General features: G+C 43.7%; 2 protein-coding genes across 5 annotated transcripts in view; one reads left to right on the top strand and one right to left on the bottom strand.

Annotated features, from left to right (window-relative positions):
• Positions 1-8831: 8831 nt before the first annotated feature.
• Positions 8832-24427, top strand: part of SLC3A1 (solute carrier family 3 member 1) — a 16398-nt gene continuing 802 nt past the window's right edge. The window contains exons 1-9 of one of the 2 annotated variants that reach the window (XM_054820756.1): positions 8832-10579; positions 11768-11947; positions 12935-13089; positions 14127-14252; positions 17534-17653; positions 18667-18788; positions 20028-20226; positions 21046-21192; positions 23679-23795. In XM_054820756.1, coding sequence (XP_054676731.1) covers positions 10153-10579; positions 11768-11947; positions 12935-13089; positions 14127-14252; positions 17534-17653; positions 18667-18788; positions 20028-20226; positions 21046-21192; positions 23679-23795 — 1593 coding nt within the window. In that variant the 5' untranslated portion in view covers positions 8832-10152. Of the gene's footprint in view, positions 10580-11767; positions 11948-12934; positions 13090-14126; positions 14253-17533; positions 17654-18663; positions 18789-20027; positions 20227-21045; positions 21193-23678; positions 23796-24427 lie in introns of both variants that reach the window. The other variant, XM_054820755.1, reaches the window with a different exon arrangement.
• PREPL (prolyl endopeptidase like) overlaps positions 21186-24427 on the bottom strand; it is a 23192-nt gene continuing 19950 nt past the window's right edge. For 2 of the 3 annotated variants that reach the window (XR_008576433.1, XM_054820746.1), the window contains exon 16: positions 21186-22733. The gene's annotated coding sequence lies outside the window, so the exon portion shown is untranslated. The remainder of the gene's footprint in view (positions 22734-24427) is intronic. The other variant, XM_054820747.1, reaches the window with a different exon arrangement.

Raw genomic sequence — 24427 nt, 5'->3', positions numbered from 1 at the left:
TGAAACGGTGTTCTTGAAAATAACTTTCTTACCTGGTGTCAAGTCTGTTCTGGGAATGACTGTTACCCTGGGTTTCTGCTTTCTTAGACTTTGGGAATTTAAGGTGAGTTTTGGGAAAGTTGAAGCTATGTTGTAATAGTGTTTGGTGTTGTCAGGACCCTGGCTTTGACCTTTAGAAAGGTGGAAACAATCCAATTCATGAGCTCCCTCGTGATGATCTTGGAAGTTCATCTGCTCTGTAAATACAAAAATACTGATTTTTCTGGCCTCTTCCAGGTGGCTTCTGGAGTCTGTTGGGTAGTTATGGGATGTTTTCAAACAAGTATTTTTCAGAGAACTTCTATGCAAAGTTATGTCAGAAAATGACCAAACAGAATTTGCTTTTATCACTTTCAAAGAGCTGCAAAGCTTTACGTGAAAGAAATTGGACAGAAATTCCTAGAATGAAAATTCTGTGTCTTGTGAGATAAAACACTACTTTCAGGAGTTAGTGTCCAGAACTTAGGTTACACAAAAATGTTTGGGTATGTTATATTCCTTGCAAGAGTATTAATTTCTCCTTGAAAAAAATCTGAATTGTCTTTTTTTTTAAAAAAGAAACTGGTGAAAACACACCTCTCCTCACATGTATTCTAGCTAATTTTTTGTGGGGTGAACATGTAGTTTAATAAATACCCTACGTTTTGAAGTTAGTTGGAAACTTTGAAGTAAATGCATACATGCTAAAGTCTGATTGCATTAATGAAAAGATATTTCCCAGTATTTTTGTAAGGAAACTTATTAACACCATCTCCATCAAATCCATTTTGTGAATATTGTTTTTGTTTTGGCAGGTTACTCACTTGCAAGAAGGTGGATGTCTGCTTAAGCTTGGACAAATAATCTACAGTATTTAATTTGGGTTTTTAGGAGAAACTGGAGAATGAACTCTTTTTTTTTTTTTTTTTTTTTATCCTTTATCTAATGGTCGTCTTCAGTTCATAAACACACCGAAAGTTTAACAGTGCAATAAGGATTTTGGCCTGGGTATGTAAAGCAGGTGCGGGGTTTTTTTTTCTAGTTTATTTAATAATGTTTCAGTTTGAGGAGCAGAGAATGTGTGAAATCAAACCAAAATACTTTTTCCAGCTCTCCTAAATCTACACTTAATTTCATAGGATATAGTTGTAGGAAGTAGTCTGCTAACACCAACAACGTGATTGATTTACAACTTATCAGTCTCTACTTTTAGTCATGGGAACTTTTTTTAATTGTACTAGGTGACAAATTTTAAAATGGTGAAATATGTTTTACATTCATCTCTTTGTTCCTACTCATCCTCACCTTAAAAACATTTAGCAAATTCCCTACTGTTGCTTCAGAGATTAAAATTACTGCATTTAACTTCCCACTCAACTTATTAGAGGGGAAAACCACAGAGATCCAAGTGTGTGAGTAATTGCAGCAACTTTTTTTATATGCTGTTACTGTATTTCAAGTGCTACTTGAAACAAAACTGAATGAAGAGTTTTCTCTTGTAGATATAACTTCTAATACAGCCTTAGTAGCTCCTGTGCTTTGAACTGCATTAAATAAAAGCCTTTAGATGAAATTAAAGGAGAAAAATGTACAAGATGACTATTGTATTATCAGTGACTTACAGATGTTGTACACCTGTCTTTCTATTCAGCCTTCAGTACTCAAATATTTGGAAGATCTGTCTTTGCAATGCCAACTGGTTTTGTTCTGAGTGGACAGAAGTCCCCCTTGGTACTAGAGACCCCTAAAGAGCACAGCAGAGCGAAAAGCATGAGATCTGTGAGAGAGTGCATCATCTAATGAAGGCCAGACACTTGCTTTAATTATCCTCGAGGCGGAGAGGAGTGGGTATGCGTGACAGTTGTCTCTCCACTGTTCGAGTGACGAGGGCAGGGGGATTTGACTGCGCTATGTGAAGACTTGCTGAATGTGGGATTATGTTTTTCTCTTGTTGACCAATATAGACAAGCCGGGTGCCTGAAACTATTTTACAGAGATATGTAATGTGAGAGACGGCGCCTGAAAAGCCCACACAGTTCAGTGGATTCAGTAAGTTCAAAATGGAAAGGCTGGTATTGGCTGCACGCGATGCTTTCTTCGCCTGTCACCAAGCAACGCTTGCACCCTGATAACGGGATCCTGGAATGCCAGGCGCTTCTGAAACAAAACTTGGTTTAGATGGTGTTTAGAAGTTAGTACTTGAAAATTAGTTTTCTAGTGGTTCTTCTAACTCTGGAATTGAAGGCAATCCTTACTTTCCATGTCTCTGTATGTTCAAGTAAATATGAAATTTAAGATTAAGTTCTATTACATGAACCATTCAGTGTGGACATAAGTATCTTTGGAAATGGCTGCTTACAGTTGTGAAATGTTTCCTTGAAGCAGAGATCTAGTTTGTGCTGGCCAGAGCCCCTTCCTTGAATCTAGACCCTTGTATGTGCTAGCTCTTGCTGTGCAGCATGTGAGGTCAGTCCACCTGAACCTGAGAATTGTTTTTTTGGTTGGGTTAGGGTTTTCTTACAGAAATGTGTACTTGCAATTCTTTGGATTCACTCCTGATCACATTGATTTTTACACGCTCACTTGCCTTCCTGTTGCTGGACTGTTACGGTCTGATGTGGAATCAATGAACTGTTGGTCACAAACAGCCATTGCAAAAGCTTTGGGATGCAGTTCAGTACTACAGAGTGAAGCTTTCTGTACAAAGACGGGAGATTTCTGATCTGAACTGAGCTCTTTCAGCAGGGAATTATTTCAGGGGAGCGTGACCTGAGTAGGTTTGATCATGAAATGCCTGCCACTAATTTGATACATGTGAAAAAGCAAATGAGTTGCAGGAAGGCTTATCTAGATAGAGGCAGGGAAGGAGTAAACTCACTGTTCCAAGCTCTGGAGAGGCTCAGTGCTATTTGTAACTGTGACACTACGTGTGTAATTAATCATAGAATCGTAGAATGGTTTGGGTTGGAAGGTACCTCAAAGACCATCTAGTTCCAACCCCCCTGCCATGGGCAGGGACACCCTCCACTAGACCAGGCTGCCCAAAGCCCCATCCAACCTGGCCTTAAACACTTCCAGGGATGGGGCATCCACAGCTTCTCTGGGCAACCTGTTCCAGTGCCTCACCACCCTCACAGTGAAGAATTTCTTTCTAACATCTAATCGAAATCTACCCTCCTTCAGCTTAAACCCATTACCCCTTGTCCTGTCACTACACTCCCTGATAAACAGTCCCTCACCAGCTTTCCTGTAGGTCCCTTCAGGTACTGGTAAGCTGCAATTAGATCTCCCTGGAGCCTTCTCTTCTCCAGGCTGAACAACCCCAACTCTCTCAGCCTGTCCTCATAGGAGAGGTGCTCCAGCCCTCTGATCAGCTTCGTGGCCCTCCTCTGGACTCACTCCAGCAGCTCCGTGTCTCTGCTGTACTGGGGCCCCCAGAGCTGGACGCAGTACTCCAGGTGGGGTCTCACCAGAGCGGAGTAGAGGGGCAGGATCACCTCCCTCGACCTGCTGGTCACACCTCTTTTGATGCAGCCCGGGACATGGTTGGCTTTCTGGGCTGCAAGGGCACATTACCGGCTCATGTTGAGCTTCTCATCAATCAATACCCCCAAGTCCTTCTCCTCGGGGCTGGTGAGGAGCAGCAGGTGGGGAAACTGAGGCACTGTGAAAAGCAGCACAGCTTGTATTGTACGGCAGTAGTTGTGCTCATGCAGAGGCGGGGGCAGAACACAGTATTCCTCGCCTGACAGCTCCTCCCTGAAAATCCTTTCATCCTTCCACATTAGGAAGTGCTCAACAGACCAGAACTTGCTCCATGGTTACTGTTCAGTGAAAGTAAATTGCTGTCAGAGATAAGTTCTAGCAAGGACAGATGCAGTTTGCTGTGGGGTGCTGTCCTTTGGTAACCCAAAGGATGGATGTGGGGGTGCTGCAGTGCAATGCCATTTTATTTTTGAGCTTCTGCTTGGCTTCCTGTTGGGCTGCCTGGCTGTGCTGTGTCTGTATTATGAATTTCCCATTTCAGAGATCTTTCGGTAACCCCAAGTCACTTGAGTTTATAGCCATCAAAACTTCAGCAATGGTCTTGCAGGCTTTAATACTGTGCGGAACATCCCCAGCTCATACAAGGGTAAAATCGAGGTCTGGGGCTCTCACTGGCAAAGCTTTTAAGGACTAGGCTGGAAAAGAAAAGACTTTGAAAGCTGTCATCCTCTAGGACAGAAATGCGAGGGGCAAACGCGACGGGAAGAGTGGTAACAGCTGGGAAATTGGGGAGTGAGGCCCCCCCACCCTGCAGAGGCAGCAAACCTGGAGCTGACAGTAAGTTTGTCTGTGGGTGTGTGACAGTACAGCGTTTGACCCTCTGGAGGGGAGGGCAGCCGGGAGGAGTCGCTCTGCGTGCTGCTGCTCTTGCAGCTATGCCAACAACAAGAATTAGTGGATAATTGTTGCTATTAAAACTAGTGGGAGAAGCCAGCCATACTGATCACCCCGGGGGGGCAGGGAACAGGGGCCTCCTTCCCTCGAAACCTACCCCTGAAATGTCTCGTGAGCCAGGCAGTAGCTAATTACAGTGTTTACAACGCCATTAACCTTTAATCGCATAGCCCATTAGTGGACCAAGAGCATTATATATATATATATATATATATATATATATAAAAATAACACAACCCCCCACTAAACCACGTCACGGTGTCCCACACGATGACGTTTTGCCACCCTCCAGGACTTTCAGGCTGATGGCAGAAACCTCACGCGCGGATGCCCGTGGTAAAAGGTACTGTGTCAGAAACGTGTTCCTGGAGAGCACCTCTCTCTCCATGGCTGCCCTCTGCTTCAAGGGAGGACTTAGCGCTGGCTGAAATGGAGCTTTAAAGGTCAGATTCTCCAGCAGTCTTGTGGGAGCCAGTGAGAAAAACTGACAACCATAGTGTTTGCCTCTTTACATGGGTGTAAAGCTGGGCCTGATTCTGTAAATAATGAGGTTATATTTAGAGGTAAAGTGCATTATGTCAGATGAGTTCCAGTGGTAACAAATCATTTAATGAAAAAGCATTAAGCAAGAGAACTTTTTAACAATAAACATCTTCCTACACTTAGCACATTAGGGTGCTTAATCACCCCTCCGTGTGGTTTTCGGTGTAATATGTATGGTATCGAATAACTGGCAAGCTACTTGGCATTTGTATAGCATCAAACAGCAGACTACTTAGTCAGCCAGTGCATCTAAATAATTACATATAAGAAATACTTGTGGAAATTAACCCCTCCATCTTATAGAAATAACCATGGCAATCTGTGTGGAGATAGCAGCTATTACTGCCCACGTACCGATTGGTTTTGTTTCCCTATCTTGCCCCGAGGTAAACAGAGTAACTGGCACAGAATATGAAGTGTTTTCTTTACTACTTAATGCTTTTCAGTGGATTCAGCTAACACGGTTGCATTGGCTAGTTACTCCTGCTAAACTATAAAATTGCTCGGGAGGGAACCGATTCAGGATTGCTTGAGAGCAAGCCAGAAGCATAATGCCTGCGTACATAAAATACATTTTTAAAAGCAAAAAGTTAAAGCTCAGTGGGAATTGTTGGTGATCTGCCTCTCAGGATGAAGTTTACAGTTTCCTTTTATCAAATAATTTTATGGCGAGTGACTCCTCAAGACAAGGAGAAAAAAAAAATAAAAGAAATAGGTAGGTCTGTAACAAAAACAAAATACCTGTGCAGTTTTATTTTTAGTCTATGAAGAAAAGCACAGAGGAGGAGGCTTGCTCTCCAGGGTCCATGGTAGGTGATCGTCCAGACCTATTTTAAGCTCCTTGGCTGTGTTTTCCCTCCAGGTTTTCTAGAAGAATTTTTAGCATCCAAGGTCCAGATGTCCAGCCTTAAGCGTACCTGTGCTCCGCTGGTACCCGCTTGTGCTGCAGCTGCTCTTGCTTAGCAACGTGGAGTTGATCTGAAATACAACTGAAGTCTGTAAGCCCGGGCAGCCTGGCTGTAAAAACCATATATTCATCAAGACAGCAACCTGGGTGGCTTATATTCTGTTTTAACCTTAAAATAATTTCATGTGTCCCCGTGTCGTTGCATGCCCCGTAGCCACCGGAAGAAGGTTGAGGTAGCACCCACGGATTCACCTATACACCGCCTCGAACGCGCGCACGCTGCGTTTATCTGCCACAGCAGCGTAATCCTCCTCTTTTCAGCTGGACCCTTGGCAATTAAGACGCGATCTGTCCTACTTAAGGTATAAATAAGCCTTTAATGCTACTTAGGGATTATGTTAGGGCAAGAGCAGCTCCTGAAGACACAGTTCCACGCGGCAGGGTTCGCAGAGCAGGCGTTGGCCTTTGTGTCCCTGGAAGACATTTGAATAAGGAGAGTGGTTTCCAAACCGTGCATACAGAGAGCGGTGGCAGCTTCTGACCACCAAAATACTAAATTTGCCTTTATCAGTTGTAAGAAGTATGCATATGAAGAGTAACCTCCCTATGTCTTTAGATCAAGCACACATGTCCACACAGGCAATTATCACCATTAAGTTTACTGGCTTAAAGAAAAGGAGGGGCCTGAAATACTCGCTTGGAACCAGGGTTTCAACAGTGTTCTGTGTAGTGGTGATGCAGTACTTAGGTGAAGGTGCTCTGCAGGTTTCACGCGTGATCGTGGGTAACCCACTAACAGAATTTAAGCCCTCTCTGCATCTTTGGTTCCAGCAGCGCTCGTGGGCGTGAGACTTTAACTGCTCTCTACTCCCTGGCTTTTGCTAAGGGACAGACACAAGGAATATGATTTGACTGAAGAGTTGCTCAGTCGAGCAGTTATGCTTTGTGTCCTGGCCCTTCTCCCCGCCTCTCCTCCTCCTCCCAGTGCTGGGCTGGCAGAAGCATTCATGTGGTCTCATGGGGACCAGGTGGATTAGGAATAAAGCTGTCTGAAAAATGAAATAACTATATTTTTTTCAGCCAAATCTGTTACCAATCTGGTTCACTGTGCAGCTGCCTAAACACTTCACCTGGCACGAGGCAGGGGGCAATGGAAGACAGGAACCTGCAGTCAGGGCTAGGAGTCGAATTGCTAAATGCTGGTGAGTTATACACCAAACTGCAGCTTAAGTCATGGTCATGTAGCATTGCCCATTGAGCAGCTATTTGCTATGATAAATTACACGCCTGTGTCCCAGTGATGGGCCAGAGATGCTTTCTGGAAGTTGCAGAGGTGCCGATCTGCATCTGCAGTATGTAAACGCTCTGACACCCACCTTCTCCTGTTGTATGCCCACGCTGCAGGTAGTGAACAGGAGGATGCTCAAACTCTGGCTGCGTTCGAGGGATGCTGGCCGTGACTTGCGGCAAGTTTGGCGTGACGCAGTCACGATGTGGTAGCAAGCAAACCGACAGCACAGCTCGCCTTGGCTTTGCGAGCTCGTGTGTCAGGCGTGATGTTAGAGAGAAACGGAGAAAGGAAAAAGCAGCACTAAAATCTGATTAGATGTCACTGTTGATGCTTTGCTGTTTTGTCATGCAGTTGTCTTCCAGACGAATACATCCTTTGTATTTTCTAAAAATGCAGGGAGGTTGTCCTCATTAGTCCGGTAGGAAAGCCTTGGAATGAGCAGGGTGATGGTTGACTCTGCTGGATGCGATGCTATGGATGGGAATGCACCTTAAAAATAAAAAGCAAATAAGCAAACCAAATGACCCTGCTATTTAGATAACTAGTGTACAGTCTGCTTGTCAGTGTTACTCCTAGTTGATGTTTTTCAGTGCATGTCCTTCAATGTTGTTGTTTTTTTAACACACTACTTACCTCTCTCTTTCCAGATACTGCAGCAGGAGCCAAGCCTTACCTTACAGGTGTTGGTTTGGTCATGATCTGGGAGACTTGGCTTTGTTCTTGTGGGGAGTGATGAGGTTTTTGGAGGGTCAGACACAGTGCTGAGGCGTGTGTATGCATAAATACACAACCAAAGGCACAGAATATATATTTTTATGTGTAGCTGTATTCTCAACTTTGATTCTGTCTCGTGGCAGCCTCACAATTTAGAAACATGCTTACGGTCTAGGGGGGAAAAACGCTACAAAAACAAAAAAAACCCCATCCCACTCACAAACAAACAAAAAACCCAAACAAACAAAACCCAGCAACCCACAACTGAGGGTGCTGTGAGCCTGTTCCTGGACTTTCCCGGCCCCGAGCCCTGTCTCTGTGCCCAGCCGTCTCTCGGCTGACCTACATGCACGCGGCAGGCGGCTGCGTTTCGGTTGTCCTTTGCTCTTGCCTCTGACTCACTTTGCTTTCTGCTGAGTTTGGGTGCTTGATGGAGCTTTTGGGTAGTGCAGGAAGCCATGGGCAGGTTTAAACTTCTGAGTTTGCAGAAAAAGCAAGGTGGGGAAGTACTATGGTCTCGAAGCGTACCTGATGCAATCTTAAAAATTTTCTGTATTTACACGTTTCCTATTTTAATCTGAAATCGTTGAAACAATTGAAAAGGGGGGGATGTGTGGGGGACCAGCTGGCATTATAGAAAAAATTGGTGACGTATACAGCAAATGAAGACTGACACATTGAAACCAGATACCAAATACAAGCTTATGCCCTGAGTGGAGAAAAACAAAATTAGGGGGGGGGGGGGGGAACCCAAACCAACAACAACAACAACAAAACCCCAAACAAACCACCAGGAGCAATTACAGCCAGAGAGAGGAGTGAGAATATGTGAGAGAACAACTCTGCAGACCCCCAGGTCAGTGCAGATGGAGGGGGAGGAGGAGCTCCAGGCACCGGAGCAGAGATCCCCCTGCAGCCCCTGGAGAAGCCCATGGTGAGGCAGGCTGTCCCCCTGCAGCCCATGGAGGATGATGGTGGAGCAGATCTCCACCTCCAGCCCTTGTGAGGAAGGGGTACAAAAGGATTAAATCTGTCAGAGAAAAAGACCTCTTCTTAGCTCAGCTACTGAACAAATAGCACATTTTTGAATCATGTGAATATTGCATGCCGGACGTTTTTCAGTCACTAGTTTATTAACTACTTGCATGGTTTGAGGCAAACATAATACTTTTTTTTTTGAGGCCAAACCCAACCTTTTCTCCACTGCAGTTGCCCATGGGAATTTCCCTGGGACCCTGACCCTAATGGTCGTGGGCAGATGTTTGCTTTTATGTGTGATAAGGCAGCTCCTTGGCCAAGGTGCGTTGCTTTGTGTATGCCCGGGCAGAGGGCACTGCCTGGAGGGGCTGTCCTGGGGGATGCGGGCAGGCTGGCTTCGGGGCAGCGGGGGCTCAGGCACGCTTGCGCAGCCTTTGGGCACTGCTCTTTGCTGGTAGAGTTGTAGAAAGGGGGGAAAGAGGGAGAAGGGAAAGGTTGCTTTCCTTTAAACAATTTAAAAAAAAAAATAAAAGGATTTTAATAGTGGGCAGCGGGTTTTTCTCTCTTGAGGCTTGCTGGTGCCTGGGCAGTGCTATCCCGTCCTCACCCCGGGACAGCTCTGGGTGTAGCAGCCTGTCACGTGCCGTGAATCGCAGGATCGGTATGTGCCTTATCGTGGTTACTGCTGAAGAGCTGTGGGTGGGCTGGGTGCTGTTAGTTTGGGGGGGTTGTTTTTCTGAGCTGTGAGAAATGAAGCACAACCAGCCCTTGTATTTTTTCTTCTTAGTTTGTATTGTTGTTTTGGGGCCAAAAGTTGTCAACAGCTCGTTCGCTTGCTGTCCATGTTTAAATTACTCATTAATGCTCAGACTGCTTTAGGCAGGGCAGATCATGACTAGGCTGGAAAGCTGTGAATTTACTAAATCTTTTACTGGTAAAAAGCCCAAAATTTTCCCCTGCTGTCAAAAGGGGGAGAAGTTTGGTGTACCTGAGAGAGCAACAGTAAATGTAACTCGGCTTGGCTGGTAAGAGCGGGAGGCTGCGCTTTCTTCTAGTGTTTTGTTATCTTGCTGAAGATGCCTGTTAGGCGGAAGGGCAGGAGCACTTTGCCCTCTTTGTCTTTTGAACTTTGTCCAGTTGGTCAGGATTGATTATAAACCTGGATGCTAATTATGCTGCTTCTCATTTTACTGAACAAAGGTGTGTTGGCAACACTCCCTTGCTGTGGCTGGAGTCTCCAGGACAAGACGTATGAAGTAAAATGGTCGAGGAGGAAGCTAAAAGCTTACCTATGGAGCTGAGCGAGAAGGGAGGTGTGGAGAACAACGGATTTGTTCAAAATGAGGCTTTTGATGACAAGGTGACCGACACCAGTAGCCAAGAAGAAATGCCAAAAACGTGCATTGTTGATGCAGACCCAGCCGCTATGGAAGAGCCGGTGTTGAAGCCCTACGCGGGGATGCCGAAGGAAGTCTTGCTGAAGTTCTCCAGCCAAGCCCGGTACAGAGTCACCAGGGAGATTCTTTTCTGGCTCATGATCGCCGCTGCCATCGTGCTTGTGTGCGCTACGATTGCGATTATTGCCCTGTCTCCAAAGTGCCTTGACTGGTGGCAGGCTAGTCCTATCTATCAGATCTATCCTCGTTCCTTCAAGGACAGCAACAAGGATGGGAACGGGGATCTGAAAGGTGGGTGAATTTCCATTCTTTGGTATGTGCAAAGCTGTGTGGAAGTAGTCTGTGTGCGTACACACGTGTGCACGTACGCTTAAAAAAGTAGAGGAATCTCCTGATAGAGAAAGCCACCGTACTGGAAAGAGGAATAAAAGTTGTCTGAGTAATCATTAATGGCAATTCACATTGTCATTAATAGATCTAGGAGCTTCTTGCTCAAGTTGTTAAATCTAAGCTTGGAGTCAGAACGGATGTTTAGAGGTGGGGGTGAGAGCGAGCAGCAGCACAGCTGCCATCACAGTAAAACATCTCCACAAAACTGAGCTCCGTCAGGACAGGTGGTGTTGAGCACTTTGTCGTATTAGGTTGGCTGGAAGAGTGACGGAGAGGAGAAGGATGTGTTACTTCTTGTTTTGTTCACGGTCTGGGTGTGTTTGAGCTCTTACGAACACACTGAGAAGGGGTACCTGATACTAAGAGGCAACGCCAGTTATTGGTAGCTTACTTGAGACTGAAGTTTCAGAAGGGGAAGGCTCAACACCATAACAGACAATAAACTTCTAAACAAGAAGTAATAGCTATAATATACTCTACTGGCAAGTGAAGAAAAGAAACTGTGTCTGTAGTTGCACGCCAGTAGTAACATGTCAGGAAGACAGGAGAGTTTTGGGTTTGAAGATACTGGGGGAGGCTGGAGTGAGGTGTCATTAAAGAAAATAACAGGAAAACCCCATAAGAGTTTTTCCCTGATGGCAGGGAAAAGTTGGCATCTTTGCATTAAAATTGTGCTTCCCTTTAGGTGGTCTGAGGATTAATTGATGTTCTTTGAAATGGGAAAGTAATGCTGTTGCTGTGTTTTAACAAAACATAGGAGTTTGTTTTCAGGAGCGAGTGCTAAATTTATTATATGAAATTGTAAATATTTTTAGAATACCGAGTAGAGATTTGCTTTAATCTGATTTTTTTTTTAATTCCTGCTTTATCTTCCTTATAAAAGTGGCTTTGAATGGTTTCCGTTCTGTGATCTCATGCTATCCCTGCAGAAATGTCAAGATTGCCCTGCTACCTGACATCAGTGAAAACAGGATGGCTCTGTATCGAAGGGACATGTGTACCATCTTTGACTGAGGGCCCAGGGCAAACTTACTTCAACAGAAATATTTTGTCTTTTCTAAACAGACCATGCCATTTCCTTTTAAACAGGTATCCAAGAAAAACTGGACCATATCACGTATTTGAATATAAAAACCATCTGGATCACCTCTTTCTATAAGTCCCCCTTAAAAGACCTTGGATATGGAGCTGAAGACTTCTATGATATCGATCCCATGTTTGGATCAATGAGCGATTTTGAGAATCTGCTTGCAGCCATACACGACAGAGGTAAGCTGCAACTCTGAGCAAAATAAAGCTGCAACTCTGAGCAAAATAACTCTATTAAAAAAGACGTTCACACATTATACCGGGTGCACCTTGTAGCACTAGGTTACGAGCTGAGATTTCAGTTTGTGTATCTGGCAATTCCCCCGCGGTGGCGTTGAGCGGAAGCAGATGGAGATGCCGGTGAAGGGAAGGCGCGGGGAGCTACGGCAGCGGTGTCAGGCTGTGTACATCCTCTGGAGACACGGCCCTCTCCGAGGATGTTTGTGGGTGGTGAGCTGGCGTACGTCCACGCTCCCGGGTGCGTGTGGTATGGGCATCAATAGTCTGGGGGTCAAGGTTGAGATGCAGTTGTTTCTGACTGAATTTTATGACTGATGGCTGCTTTCTGAAGAAAGCAGGAAAACAATTACAGGGTTGGGAGGGAACATGGGCTTCCTGCCTGCGATTGCATCCTTGGTTGGTGCATTTATGCCTCAGATCAAATGTTTGCTCAGGTGCTTCCCCTTGCAGCTGTTGGGCTGAATGGAAAAAGGTTTGCCAGTCCCCAAAACACTTGGGATTTAAAAAAAATGTCTAGTGCTTAGGAAGCGTGAGGAAGAATGTGTGTTCACTGATGCTAGACTGGTGAAGTGCCTTTCCCCCCTGGGAGGCGGGAGACAGATGTTGAAGACGGAGTTAGTGGAAGTGGTTCGTAACAGCAGAAATCTGTTCTGATTTTTTTTTTTTCCTTTCCCTCCCCAGCAAGGGGCTGGGGGGAACAGCACCAGCAAGATGTGTTGCAGCTACTTGCAGACTCTCATTAGTCTGAACTGTGTTGGTAGTCTGGGGCTTTTTGTGGGGTTTTTTTGCTTCTCTCTTTTGCCAGACCTCTGGGATGGATGAAGCCCCAACACTCCTGATACTGCATTTAGAAAAAATGTGAACTTTATCTTAAAAGGCTAAATTTAATGTTTGGGGGTGTTTTATGGTTTGATTTTTTTTTTTAAGGGTTGAAGGTGATAATGGATTTAATACCAAACCACACAAGTGACAAACACCGATGGTTTCAGCTGAGTCGCAATCAGACTGGGAAGTACACGGACTACTACATCTGGCAGAACTGCACGCAGGCGGCTGGTTCGGTCACTCCTCCAAACAACTGGGTAAACACGGGAAGGGACACCTGCAAATCCCAAGCTGGATGCAGGCTGCCACATAGCAAAAGCAGCTGTAACGTAATTATCTAGCTGTACCCTGGGTTATAAATGACTGTTGAGAGATACGAACTGATGTTACGAAGTGAGCTAGGGCAGGTTAAGATTTAAACCAGCACAGCGAGGAGGAGTTCTGTCTTCAAACAGAATTTAAAAAGTGACTTTTGTTTCTTTACCTCAGTGTTAAATCTTCACTCATTAAACAAGCTAAAAAAAGGGATAGTTGTGCACGAGTTGTTCAGACGTTGTTCACGCGTGCCCCCATCTGTGTCTGGGTACTCTGCTCTAGGAACTTCGCTCCAGCTCCTCTGAAGTCATACTTGGTGGGGAGGGAAGCAAGATGGTGTGGTGTTGGTTTTTTTCCTTTTTCTGGAAGGTGATCAGACCACAAAGTGTGTTGCCTCTTTAAAATATATTTATTTGAAATTTGAACTGATGGGTGCATGAGTAGGAACTTGTATGTTCTAAAAACTCAAGGTGGAATTAATATTTTGTACCGACTAGTGTAATTTCTCCTTAAACTTAGGGTCTTAAGAGCTATCTTAGCTTTTGGAATCTTTTACGAGAGAGATGATGATGAAGTTAACATTTTAACATGCTGACTGTTGTTGATGCTTCAATGGGATAATACCAAATTGCAGAAAGCTCTAAGTTAACTAAAGCTATTTTTAATAAGCTTTCCCCTCTATTCTGAATAATTCCTAGTGACAGTCTACATAAAAAAAAAAACCCCACAAACAAAAAAACCCAGCCCAGAATGAAACAGAACATTGAACAAGAAATACATGTGGTGAAGCATGACTAAAGGGAGAGCAACCAGCAGAAGAAGGAAATGTAAAACATAAGTACCAAAATCTACTTAATTTAGTCCATTGATTAGGCATTTTGTACTTTACGCTTGTAATGCACCACATCTTAAAGTATGCGTGGGAGTAAATATTTGTTAAATTAGGAGTTCTGATTATCCCCCTCCCTTATACATGCAGGTGAGTGTCTTTGGGAATTCCAGCTGGCAGTTTGACGATGTGAGAAAGCAGTGTTATTTTCATCAGTTCGGGAAGGAACAGCCAGACTTGAATTTTCGCAACCCTGCTGTCCAACAAGAAATCCATGTAAGTATGTAACCCACTGCTGCTGCGCCAACAGCAGAGCAGCTATTTCTACACTTAATTTCTCTGATTATTTGTGCTCCACAGTTTACAATCTAGTTGGAAGTAATTCAAGGATTGCAGGGTATGTAAACAATTGAAAGAAAAAGGTGTCTAGACAAACATTAAATTTATAAGCAAAACTCAAGCTTTATGCTGTAATACTTCCAGTATCAGAGCTACTTTGCTTCAAGTCTTAATTTAAAAGCAAACAAGTGAACAACAAAAAAAAACCCAAATAAAATTCTCCTTGAGTGGAGGTACTGGCAGCGGGTGGTGTTGCAGATCTGCATTTGAAGAGGGTATGACTATTGCTTTTTTATCTGGGTTAAGTCCCCCGCTCTCACAAGTGCCTGGCAAGATCTTGGTGGGTTTTTGGAACGGGCTATTGCACTTCAAGAGGACCTCCCTTTCGCTTTCTCTTCCCGCTAAATGCTATCGTAAAATTTCTTTGCTTTGATGCTTCAGGAGCCCCTACTTTTCAGCCTAACCTCATTCGCAAACTGTTGATGCTTAGCTTTCCACGAACCAAACCTGTCCTTCAACTGAAATAGCTTTTCCCACCCTTGTTTATGCTGATTTGTTTTTCAGCTCTGACAACATCCCCCTTCAGCCTTTGTTAAACTAGATTAAACGGGGTCCGCTTTTCCAGTCTTCCCTGAAGTGAGACTCTCCATCCTTTTGTTTAACTGCTACTTATTCCTCGCAGCGCTTCCAGCCTGAGGGTTTTCTCAAATGCGGATGGCCAGTATTAAACAAATTTAACAGAAAAGATGTCTGGGCAGAATCTCGTACAGTGGCATAGGTTCTTTCTTCTCCCTCTATGTCCTAAGATTGCTGTTACTTGCTTTGAAGTTGGTGCTAGTAGTCAAATAATCCAACGTGACCGCTCTCTGGAAGCGGTTAACTGCGTTCGGCTCTGGTCTCCAAGAGCCAAGGATGAAGGCCCTTAGCGCGTTTGAATGTTGTATCAAGGACAACAATTCATGGAAGGATTGATGCGGAAGGTAAAGCCGCTCTTGCACTGAAGCCTGTGCTGAAACAGAGCTGAATCACTCAAGTGGAGACAAGTTTTTATCTCTGTTGATACAAGGAGCTGTTAATTAGCCCGTCAAACGCGGAAATGGCACCTTGTTTTAGCACAGAGGTATTTGCATTTTCAAGAAAGCCAGGCAATGCTGATTTGAATTACAAGGAATGCCTTGCCCTCCGGATAAGGGGGAGATAGTGAGTTTCGATCTGTCTACGTGTCTGATGACTTTACAGGGGAGAGGACAGGTGAACAGCCATCGCAGCGAGAGTGCTTCACCAAGGCAAGGTGGTGCTCTGGTGAAAGCTTAGGCCTGTCTGCATCATGGCTCCCAGCGGACAATGTGGAATTCATTAAAATATGGGGAAGTGGGCCCGAACATGGGGAGCCTGACAATTCCTGCTTTTTTACTTTTCTTTTTTCCCCCCTTTAAGTTATACCCTATCAGGTAGTACAGCTACCTTAGGTGTTTTGATTTAGTCCCTCAGTGTTTGCTACTTTGTACTGTTGAATTTTGGAGCGTTTCTGTGGCGGTAGTCTTCACAGCTGCCCATTTCTACTCTGATGGTCCCTTTGTCTCTCTTGGACCATGCTTCTCGCCACAGGTACTGCATGTGCATGAAGAAACAAAATGGTTTTGGTCATACTTGTTAACTAAAGCATGAAATGAGACTGCTCTCGAGACTGATCCTTGAACTCCACTAGTAACCTGTCTACATTTTGGTACTTCCCTTAATGCCACATCTTTCCACTCACACTTTTTTTCCTGGCATCGCATATACTTTTCAATGGTCCCGGCTAATTTTTTTTGAATAGTACCTGATACATTACTGAAGCTTCAGTATCAAATAGATGCTGTATTTACTATGCAAAGAAATGAAAACTAGTAAGTTTGGCCTGGTAACACCCACCCACCTTTGGTAAATGCTTATGAACATCATTAATTGCTCCAGCATGTTAAAGAATAATCTTTGTCTAGTATTTTAATTCAAGATCCTATTTCAGAATGTTAGGAGGACTGAGCAGGAAGCAAATGGACTTGTCCAGAGAAGCTCAAGACTTTGCTTTTGTCACAGGGCGTGCAACAGCAGTGAACCTTAGCAGCCACCATGTTGTAGTTTTCTTGCATAAATAAAAGTAGATTGGTCTCAGTGAGTACCACGTCAGTGCTTGGTATCTGCACTGATGATACCTGGTGTTGCTTCTGGGATGAGCACATGCATAAGCATGAATTAATTTTTGGTGGATTCAGTATCGAACAGACACCAAGCAGCTGCTGCTGCTTTCAGAATGGCTCTACAGGGAAGTACAACTCCCTAAGGAGGAGTCTTTATTTGCCAAACAAAAATCTGTAAAGCCTGAGTGTGGACTAGTTCTACTCTACCCTATTCCGGCAAGTGTACTTCATACATCCAAAAAAAGGCAATTCAATAGCTGTCTTTTTAAAAAAAAAAAAAAGTTTTTGTTCTTAGATGAAGAAAAGTATCTGGTCTAAAAGAACATTTGCAGAAACCACTCAAGAGGGACTGAACTTTAGAGTTGTTTGCTAAAACTACAGCAATTAAAACTGTAGTAATGTAATAGCTACTGAAGTACAATATAATTTTACTAATAGTGAATAATCTCTGAATTTGATAGTGAAATTACAAATCAATAGCAGTTAACTTGGATAATTATTTTTCATGTTCCTGCAAATCAACAAATAACCCTGAAAATAAAATAAATTTCACATCAGTCAAATAAGAGAGAGCGAATATTTTAAGAGCTCTATTGTATAAAAAGAAAATTGGTGGCACAAGGTCTGTGCAGAACAACATATTCTTGTGTATTTGAATCAATGTGTTCTAATTGCGTGCAGCCATGACGGGTGTTCAACAACAACAGTGCTTAGCATGAGCCCAGTTGTTCTGATGGACGAGATTAGAAACAGCTTTTAGTGAGGCATGCCCTGGCTTTGGTCACGTGAATTATCAGAGAAGTTACAAAGCAGTACTTTTTTTTTTTTTTACTGGATGAAATAGTAAGACGTGCTTTATTTAGATCTTAATTTGACCTTAGATCAACATGATTGACTTTAACTTCTAGTAAAATTTGAAGTACAAATTAAAAAATAAATAGTTACCTATTAACTAAACCTGTTAGTAGGTATTTTAAGTATGTACTACTTTGAATGGGATGGGCTCACTTGGAATTCTCAACTTTTACCTTTGTCTAGGATATTATCAAATTTTGGCTTGGCAAAGGAATCGATGGATTTAGTTTCAGCGCTGTTAAATTTCTTTTAGAAGCAACACATCTACGGGATGAGCCTCAAGTGAACAAGTCCCAGAATCCAGTAACGTATATGTTCTGTCTCTTTTTTCGTGTTTCCCACTGTGGCAAGAGTGTGTATGTTTCTACACTTGGGCCTTAATCGTGGCTTTAGGAAGACTGAGTCAGTCGTGTCCTTTGAAGGCAGGTGGCTCCTGGGCTCTCGGCAGAAGGAGCACATACCAGGAAGAAGCCCCTGGGCTGCGGGTGTAGGTCAGTGAGAGACCTGCAGGCAGCAGCACCGTGGGTGGGAGAATTGTCCATAGACCCTTTGTATTTCTGCTCCAACACAGTCGCCTCAAATTTTCTGTTTAAAATAATTTGCTTTCCAATTTATATTCTAAAAGACCAGTCTTCGGATTTTAGTAGTTGATTGGTTATCTTTGGGGAGCCCACTGCAGGAGGCAAGCTCAGAGCTCTTGCTCACTTGGGATCCTGCGGCAGTCACCAGCATGTATTTCTCTGACATTGCTAGTAGGAATTGGAGTAGAACAACCCCCCTCATATTGGCAGCGTGTCACCGCAAGAGGTGGCCAGACACATTGCGAAGCGTGCACCCTGTTATTCGTGGTGTTTGCTTTTGCTGAGGCAGCGAGCTCAGGGACGTTCCCAGATAGTGTCAGCACTAAGACGCTGTTTCCCTGCAGAGCTGGGGATTGCATCAAACTGGTCAGCTCCACAAGTATCATTCCTTGTCTTTGTAAGTTACGACAACAATGTTGTCCGTCTTTCCAGCCTGGTGTGTAGCCACAGCACCGGCTGTGCTCCGTGCTGCAGATGGGCTCGGTCGGTTAGTGCTGCGGGTGGACCTTCCCTCTTGAAAGATGGGATCCAAAATAATCATCCCTCTGCTGTCATATCTGAAGAGTTCCCCAGGTGCAGTTCAGATCAGCGCTGTGTTACTATGCTAAATTCATTTCAGTTAAAATTTATCTGGATCGGTGCATTGTCTCAGGAAAGGATGGGAAGAATTTGGAGAGTTCTGAAATGTAAAATATTGGTGAACTAAGGTGAAACATTGCATCCTTCTTTAAGGAGACTATCACAGCCTATTCCCAGCTCTACCATGACTACACAACTACGCAAGTTGGTATGCACGATATCATCCGTAGCTTCCGTCAAACCATGAATCAGTTCAGCAGTGAACCTGGCCGATACAGGTAATCATTATTACAGCTAGTGAATTTTTCCCTAATATTTGTCACCCTTTTGCTAGCAATAAAATGTTTTCTTTTAGTAACATAATATGCCATAAACAGTTTTCTTCCTCAAACACAAATAGTGGTGCATAGGCTGTATTACCTCTTCTCCCACATTTGAGAGAAAGGAAATGAATTGGCCCTGGTAGCTCTGCTCTATCTGCAGACTGTACAAAAGTAACCAGAATGGGCGACCATTCACACCACAGAGACTGTAATTGATCAGGCCTGTGGCTGATTTATTGTACAGTATTAGTAGTACTGTTCATGTCGGACACATGACCTCTGGAGGTCATCTGGCCCAACTCCCCTGCTCATCAGGGCCACCTAGAGCTGGTTGCTCAGGACTGTGTCCAGCTGGCTTCTGAACATCTCCAAGGAGGGAGATCCCACAACCTCCCTGGGCAACGTGTGCCAGTGCCCAGTCACCCTCACAGTAAGAAAGTGTTTTCTAACATTCCTAGGGAATCTCCTGTGTTTCTATTTGTGCCCATGGCCTCTGGTCCTGGCACTGGGCACCACTGAAAGAACTTGGCTCAGTCGTTTTTGTACCCACCCTTCAGGTATTTATATACATTGATGAGATTCCCTCCCTGAGACTGCTCTTCTCCAGTCCCACCTCTCTCAGCATCTCCTCATAGGAGAGATGCTCCAGTCCCTTAATGGTCTTAGTGGCCTTTTGCTGGACTCTCTCCAGTATGTCCATGTCCTCCTACTGGGGAGCCCAGAACTGGACCCTGTACTCCAGGTGTGGCCTCACCAGTGCTGACTAGACGGGAAGGATCACCTCCCCTGACCTGCTGGCAACGCTTCTCGTAATGCAGCCCAGGATACCGTCATCCTCCTCTGGAGCGAGGGCACATTGCTAGCTCATGTTCAACTTGGGGGACCCACAGGTCCTCTTCTGTGAAGGAAAGCATGGAAATTGCTGCAATGGACTTGTGTGGATGTGGACTCAGATAAGACTTCAGTCAGATACTTACAGCTTTTTGTTGATATTTTTAGAAATATTTCTCCATGTCTCCTTGTTGGCTTTACAAAATATTCTCTGTATTAATCTTTTTTGATGGGGAGGAGGGAAGTGAACATAATTCTTAATGCTGTGCTATTTTCTAAGTATGTCCAACACCATTCCTAACTTTATTCTGCTCTGTGCAAACCAAGAATGAGCCAAAAAAATACTTGTGTACTTCTTTCTAGGTTTATGGGTTCTGATGGTGATGAAAAGGACAACATCGAAGCAACAATGATGTATTATGGAACAACTTTTATCCAAGAAGCAGATTTTCCCTTCAACTTCAACCTAATTAACATGAAAAATCTATCTGGCAATAGTATTTTTGAAGCTGTCAACTTGTGGATGAAAAACATGCCTGCAGGAAAATGGCCAAACTGGGTGGTAAGAGTTTTAGATCAACTCTTAGAAGAAGGTCATAGGATCCTATAGGTCATAGGAACCTACGGGTGATAGAAACCTCACCACGCACACTGATTTCAGAGAGATCAGCAGCCTGAGCCCATGGCTGAGCTATAGGAGGTATCCACATGAAACTCTCAGCTGCTGTAGTTGCAGTCATTGGCATTGGCCAACTGGCTGTCCTGCCCTCCGATAACAGTTACACTCCCCGTGCAAGGGTGACAGAAGGGAATTTACGATCATGCCTCTCCCTCAATGTCCCCAATGTCGTTTGGGACATTGGCTTAAACCACCAGTGAGGCTGGGATTGGTACAGTTATCTTTGGCTGTAAACTGACACAATTATCTTTGGCCATAAACTGATTCAGTGCAATGGATTCTGGAAACCTCCCAGGGCCAGGGAAGAACAGAGCAGGCAGCTAAGGGCAGTTAACTTAAAACCTCGCTGGTCTTTGCTAGAAAGTATGTTTGGGATGTCCAAGAGATCTCTTCAAAACAAGTGCCACCACCACGCAGCACAGAAAATGGCAGAAATCTGGGGGAACTGTAATTGTGGAGAGCTGTTATTTGTGATCTCTCCTTAGTTCTGCCTCATGTGCTGCTACCAGGGCATCTGTGTGCTAAATTATTTGGGTCAGAAGTTTGTACTGGCACCAAGATAAACAAGATAATTGCCCTTGCAGGCCTGGAGGAGAAAGAAAAAGGGGAAAAAAAAAACCCTACCTTGTTAAATTAGTTAACCAGTTCCACATATGTATGGAATTTTATAATGTACGTTTAAGAGAATGATGTTTTCTTCAGGTTGGAAGCCCTAACGCTGCCCGGATTTCATCTCGGATTGGGAAGGAGTACGTCAATGTTATAAATATGCTGCTTTTAACCCTCCCTGGTACTCCTGTAACTTACTATGGTGAAGAAATAGGCATGGAGAACATTGCCTCAGAAAACGTAAGCAAAGAGTATATAAACTCTGATCCTGTTATTGTTTAGTTCCGAGTAACAGAACTTCCAAAAAATCAGGAACTTTCGTTTAGTTAATCAGCTATAGTCTTTCTCGCTGTTTAGATGCTTTTCGGTGTTCCCCATGGCAAAGCCATCGGACAGCATGTAGAAATGGCCAGGCCAGAGACCAGAACCAAGGCCTTGATGCGTGTCTGAACTGCAAGACTGCCATCACGGTCCCTGATTTCTGTTGTCTGCCAGATCAGTCTTGCGTGGTTTGCAGCAGTGTTGCTTTGCTTTCCTTCAGCAGAAAGGGCAGCAAGTGCCAACACAGGGCCTGGACTAGTGGTTAGGAGAGGTGTGTTGCGGTCATCCGAGGCAAGAGGAACCGAGTCGCTATCTCCTTGCTCCCACAGAAGTACCCTAATTGCTATGTCAAAGTCCATTATTTCCTGGCTGCTATTTAAAGGAAATCAGAGTTCATGAGAAGACCGTAGCTACAGTCACCATCTCCTGCGGACTGCTTTGCTCTATGCAAAGGCACCTGGCCAAGCCACAGCCCTCTACAATGTACCCAAGCTCTGAAGAAAGGGCCTCCAGAAAGGGGTGGGTGTACAGACCAGCCCTGCTCAGCATTGCCCAGTGGCAAGCAGAAGTGGCTTTTGCTCGTCACGCAAGGTTTTTTCATTTGTCTTTTAGATCCCTTCCTATACAGGCCTCAGGTACCTAAGCCTGGGAATCAGGTGTCTTAACTCACTTGATCAGAGCTACAAGTAATGCCTGACTGGATGTTTGTGTTCGTTAGATTACAGAAACTTTCAGAACTAAGTTTATTTGAGGTCAGGGGATTAAAACAAAGCGTCTGTGCCTTTCATGCTCTGCTGATCTGTGTAACTTAAAAGTTTTCACGTTCAGCCCCTGTAACTTCTTGTCTCTTCTATGATCATACCCGAGTTCTGTTGTGTCTCGTTGCCCAAGATGTATGGGCATGACTGGAAACGGTCATACCCCAGAGAGAGCAGCTCAGCTCTGCCTCTTATGACCACTTTGAGTACCGTGAGAACGTGGGCCTATAGCAGATGCTGTTTTCACTGTGGAAAGCCTCCATTAGGGAAGGAGGCAGCCTCTGACGATGTTACCAACGGTGTTGGCTATCTTTGTAGCAAAGGGAAGAGGTACTTGAAGCAGCACAGGATCGTTGCCAGGTTTGTCTGATTCAGATGTGAGGTAATGATTCTCTGATTTAAAAGGGAATCTCATTTCCTCTGAGAAACACCTAGGTCAGAATATCTCCTGCATTTTCTTCCTGCTGCTGATTACTGCTGACACAATGATGCTCTTCAGAAAAGTGGCTTGCCCTTGGCTCCTCAGGGTTTACTCTCTTTTAGTGGCCACCCTGTGGCTCACGGCTTTGTAACGGCCCAAAACCACTCTTCTTTCAGCCTGGAGAGGAAGAATCCCTGATTAATGGGTGTCTTAGAAAGATGGAGAGTATTTGCTCAGGGTATAGTTTTTTAGCCTCAGCATTTGAAACACTTCAGGAGAAGCTGAAAGAGGTAAAGATGAAAGGGAGTGTTACCAGTGTTGAAAACTTAGGATTTTTTTTCCCCTGCTTTTCAGAACACGCTAAAAGGAGAAACCCGTTATTTATAATGTCACAAAGCAAAGTGACAATTTCTTTTGTTGAGCTGCTGTTCTGACAGATTATATTGAAAAGTGCCCTTTATATGAAAAACAGTTTTCATGGAAAACAAACACTCAAAGTATGTGCAAAATATTTTATGCCCTCTTATATCATGAAATTTAAGTGTCAGATCTTTTGGCAAGCTCTTCAATAACAGCGAGGAAGTTTTTCAGAATTTTTCTGAATTCTTCAAAAGAACTTCAGACTTTTTACATCGACACTTTTTTAATCAGCTAAAAGTTGGTTTTCGATAAAATTATTTCCAAGTACAAAAACTTTAACGCAAACAGTCCTGTCCAAATTGTACCCCTTGCGAATGTAAGCTTGAAGAGTTCTAAGGTGAAAAGTGTGATAGTTTGAAAGAACAGACACTGAGTAGCATTTACTAGTTGCTTACTGTTATTTTAATGCATCTCTTCTTAGGACTCATTACCTCACATATTCACTCACTGCACATCTAGGTATTTATCAGAATATCCTAGCTGTCATTAGTAAATTTTTATCCAACCATCGGTTGCAAGGGGAGACAACTCTAGTGGAGTCATTTGGGAATTTGACATTTTAGCCAGTGATGCTGTATCCATGAGACCATCTATTCTCCTCTCTTTCAGGAACTGTCCAATTCTTATTTTCTCTTTAGATTTGGAGCAGGATTACATCCCCCTTTTTAAAGCTTAACTTAAACCAAAGAAAGCAATACTTGAAATGGTGATTGTTTGGAAGATGCCATTCAAGGGATAACTTTTTAATATACTAATTAAAACAACTAATTTCTTGGTAATGGCTCTGACACCGCTTTATTTTCTAGGTGACCTTTCCAGAGAAATCCCCCATGCAGTGGGATGGCAAAGCGAATGCTGGTTTTACTGAAGGCAACAGTAGCTGGTTACCTGTTAACTCTGACTATCAAAGTGTAAATGTTGAGGTAGGTATCTGTAAGTGTGACTAACTCTTGATGGTTTAAAAGTATTTTAATGTATCTATTTTGCTCTGACTTCCTTTACTTAGTGGGAATTGGTAGTGTAGCTGGTAAGAACAAACTCAAGGGAGGAAAATAAAAAGGCATTGAATCCTAACAAATTTTATTAGAAAAGGAAATCCTTGCATGAGCAAGGAGCCTACTTCATCTACATTCATTTAACCAGGGCATCTACAACTATAATGCAGATGTGGCAATTTGGCCCTTTAAAATTATTAAAAGTATGTTAATATTGAAATCTGGTCTTTTTTTCACTTCTATGACTATAGAAAGCAGTGGCCTGGTAACAACAACTTAACATAGACCATCTCTAACATAAGTAAACAAAATTTTTTTCAAGGCAGTTGAGCAGTGAATCAAACAGATTTTGCTCATGTACAGTGCTGACCAGAATTGAAGACAGAAAAAAAAAAATAAATCAGGAAAAATGAAACACAAAACAAACCCTGTGACTTCAGTAGATTAGACCCAATGAAAAAATTTAATTATCAAGCTTTAAATGGCTGTGGCTTTCTCCCGAATAAACAGTACAGTAAAGGACACTGTGGGAGGAAGAAAATAGCGTTAGTGCTGGGGAA

This window comes from Grus americana, chromosome 3 (assembly GCF_028858705.1).
Source record: "Grus americana isolate bGruAme1 chromosome 3, bGruAme1.mat, whole genome shotgun sequence".
In the NCBI taxonomy this organism is placed as follows: Eukaryota; Metazoa; Chordata; class Aves; order Gruiformes; family Gruidae; genus Grus; species Grus americana.
Note: the sequence above shows the minus strand (reverse complement) of the source record. Positions and strands in the feature narration are given on the sequence as shown.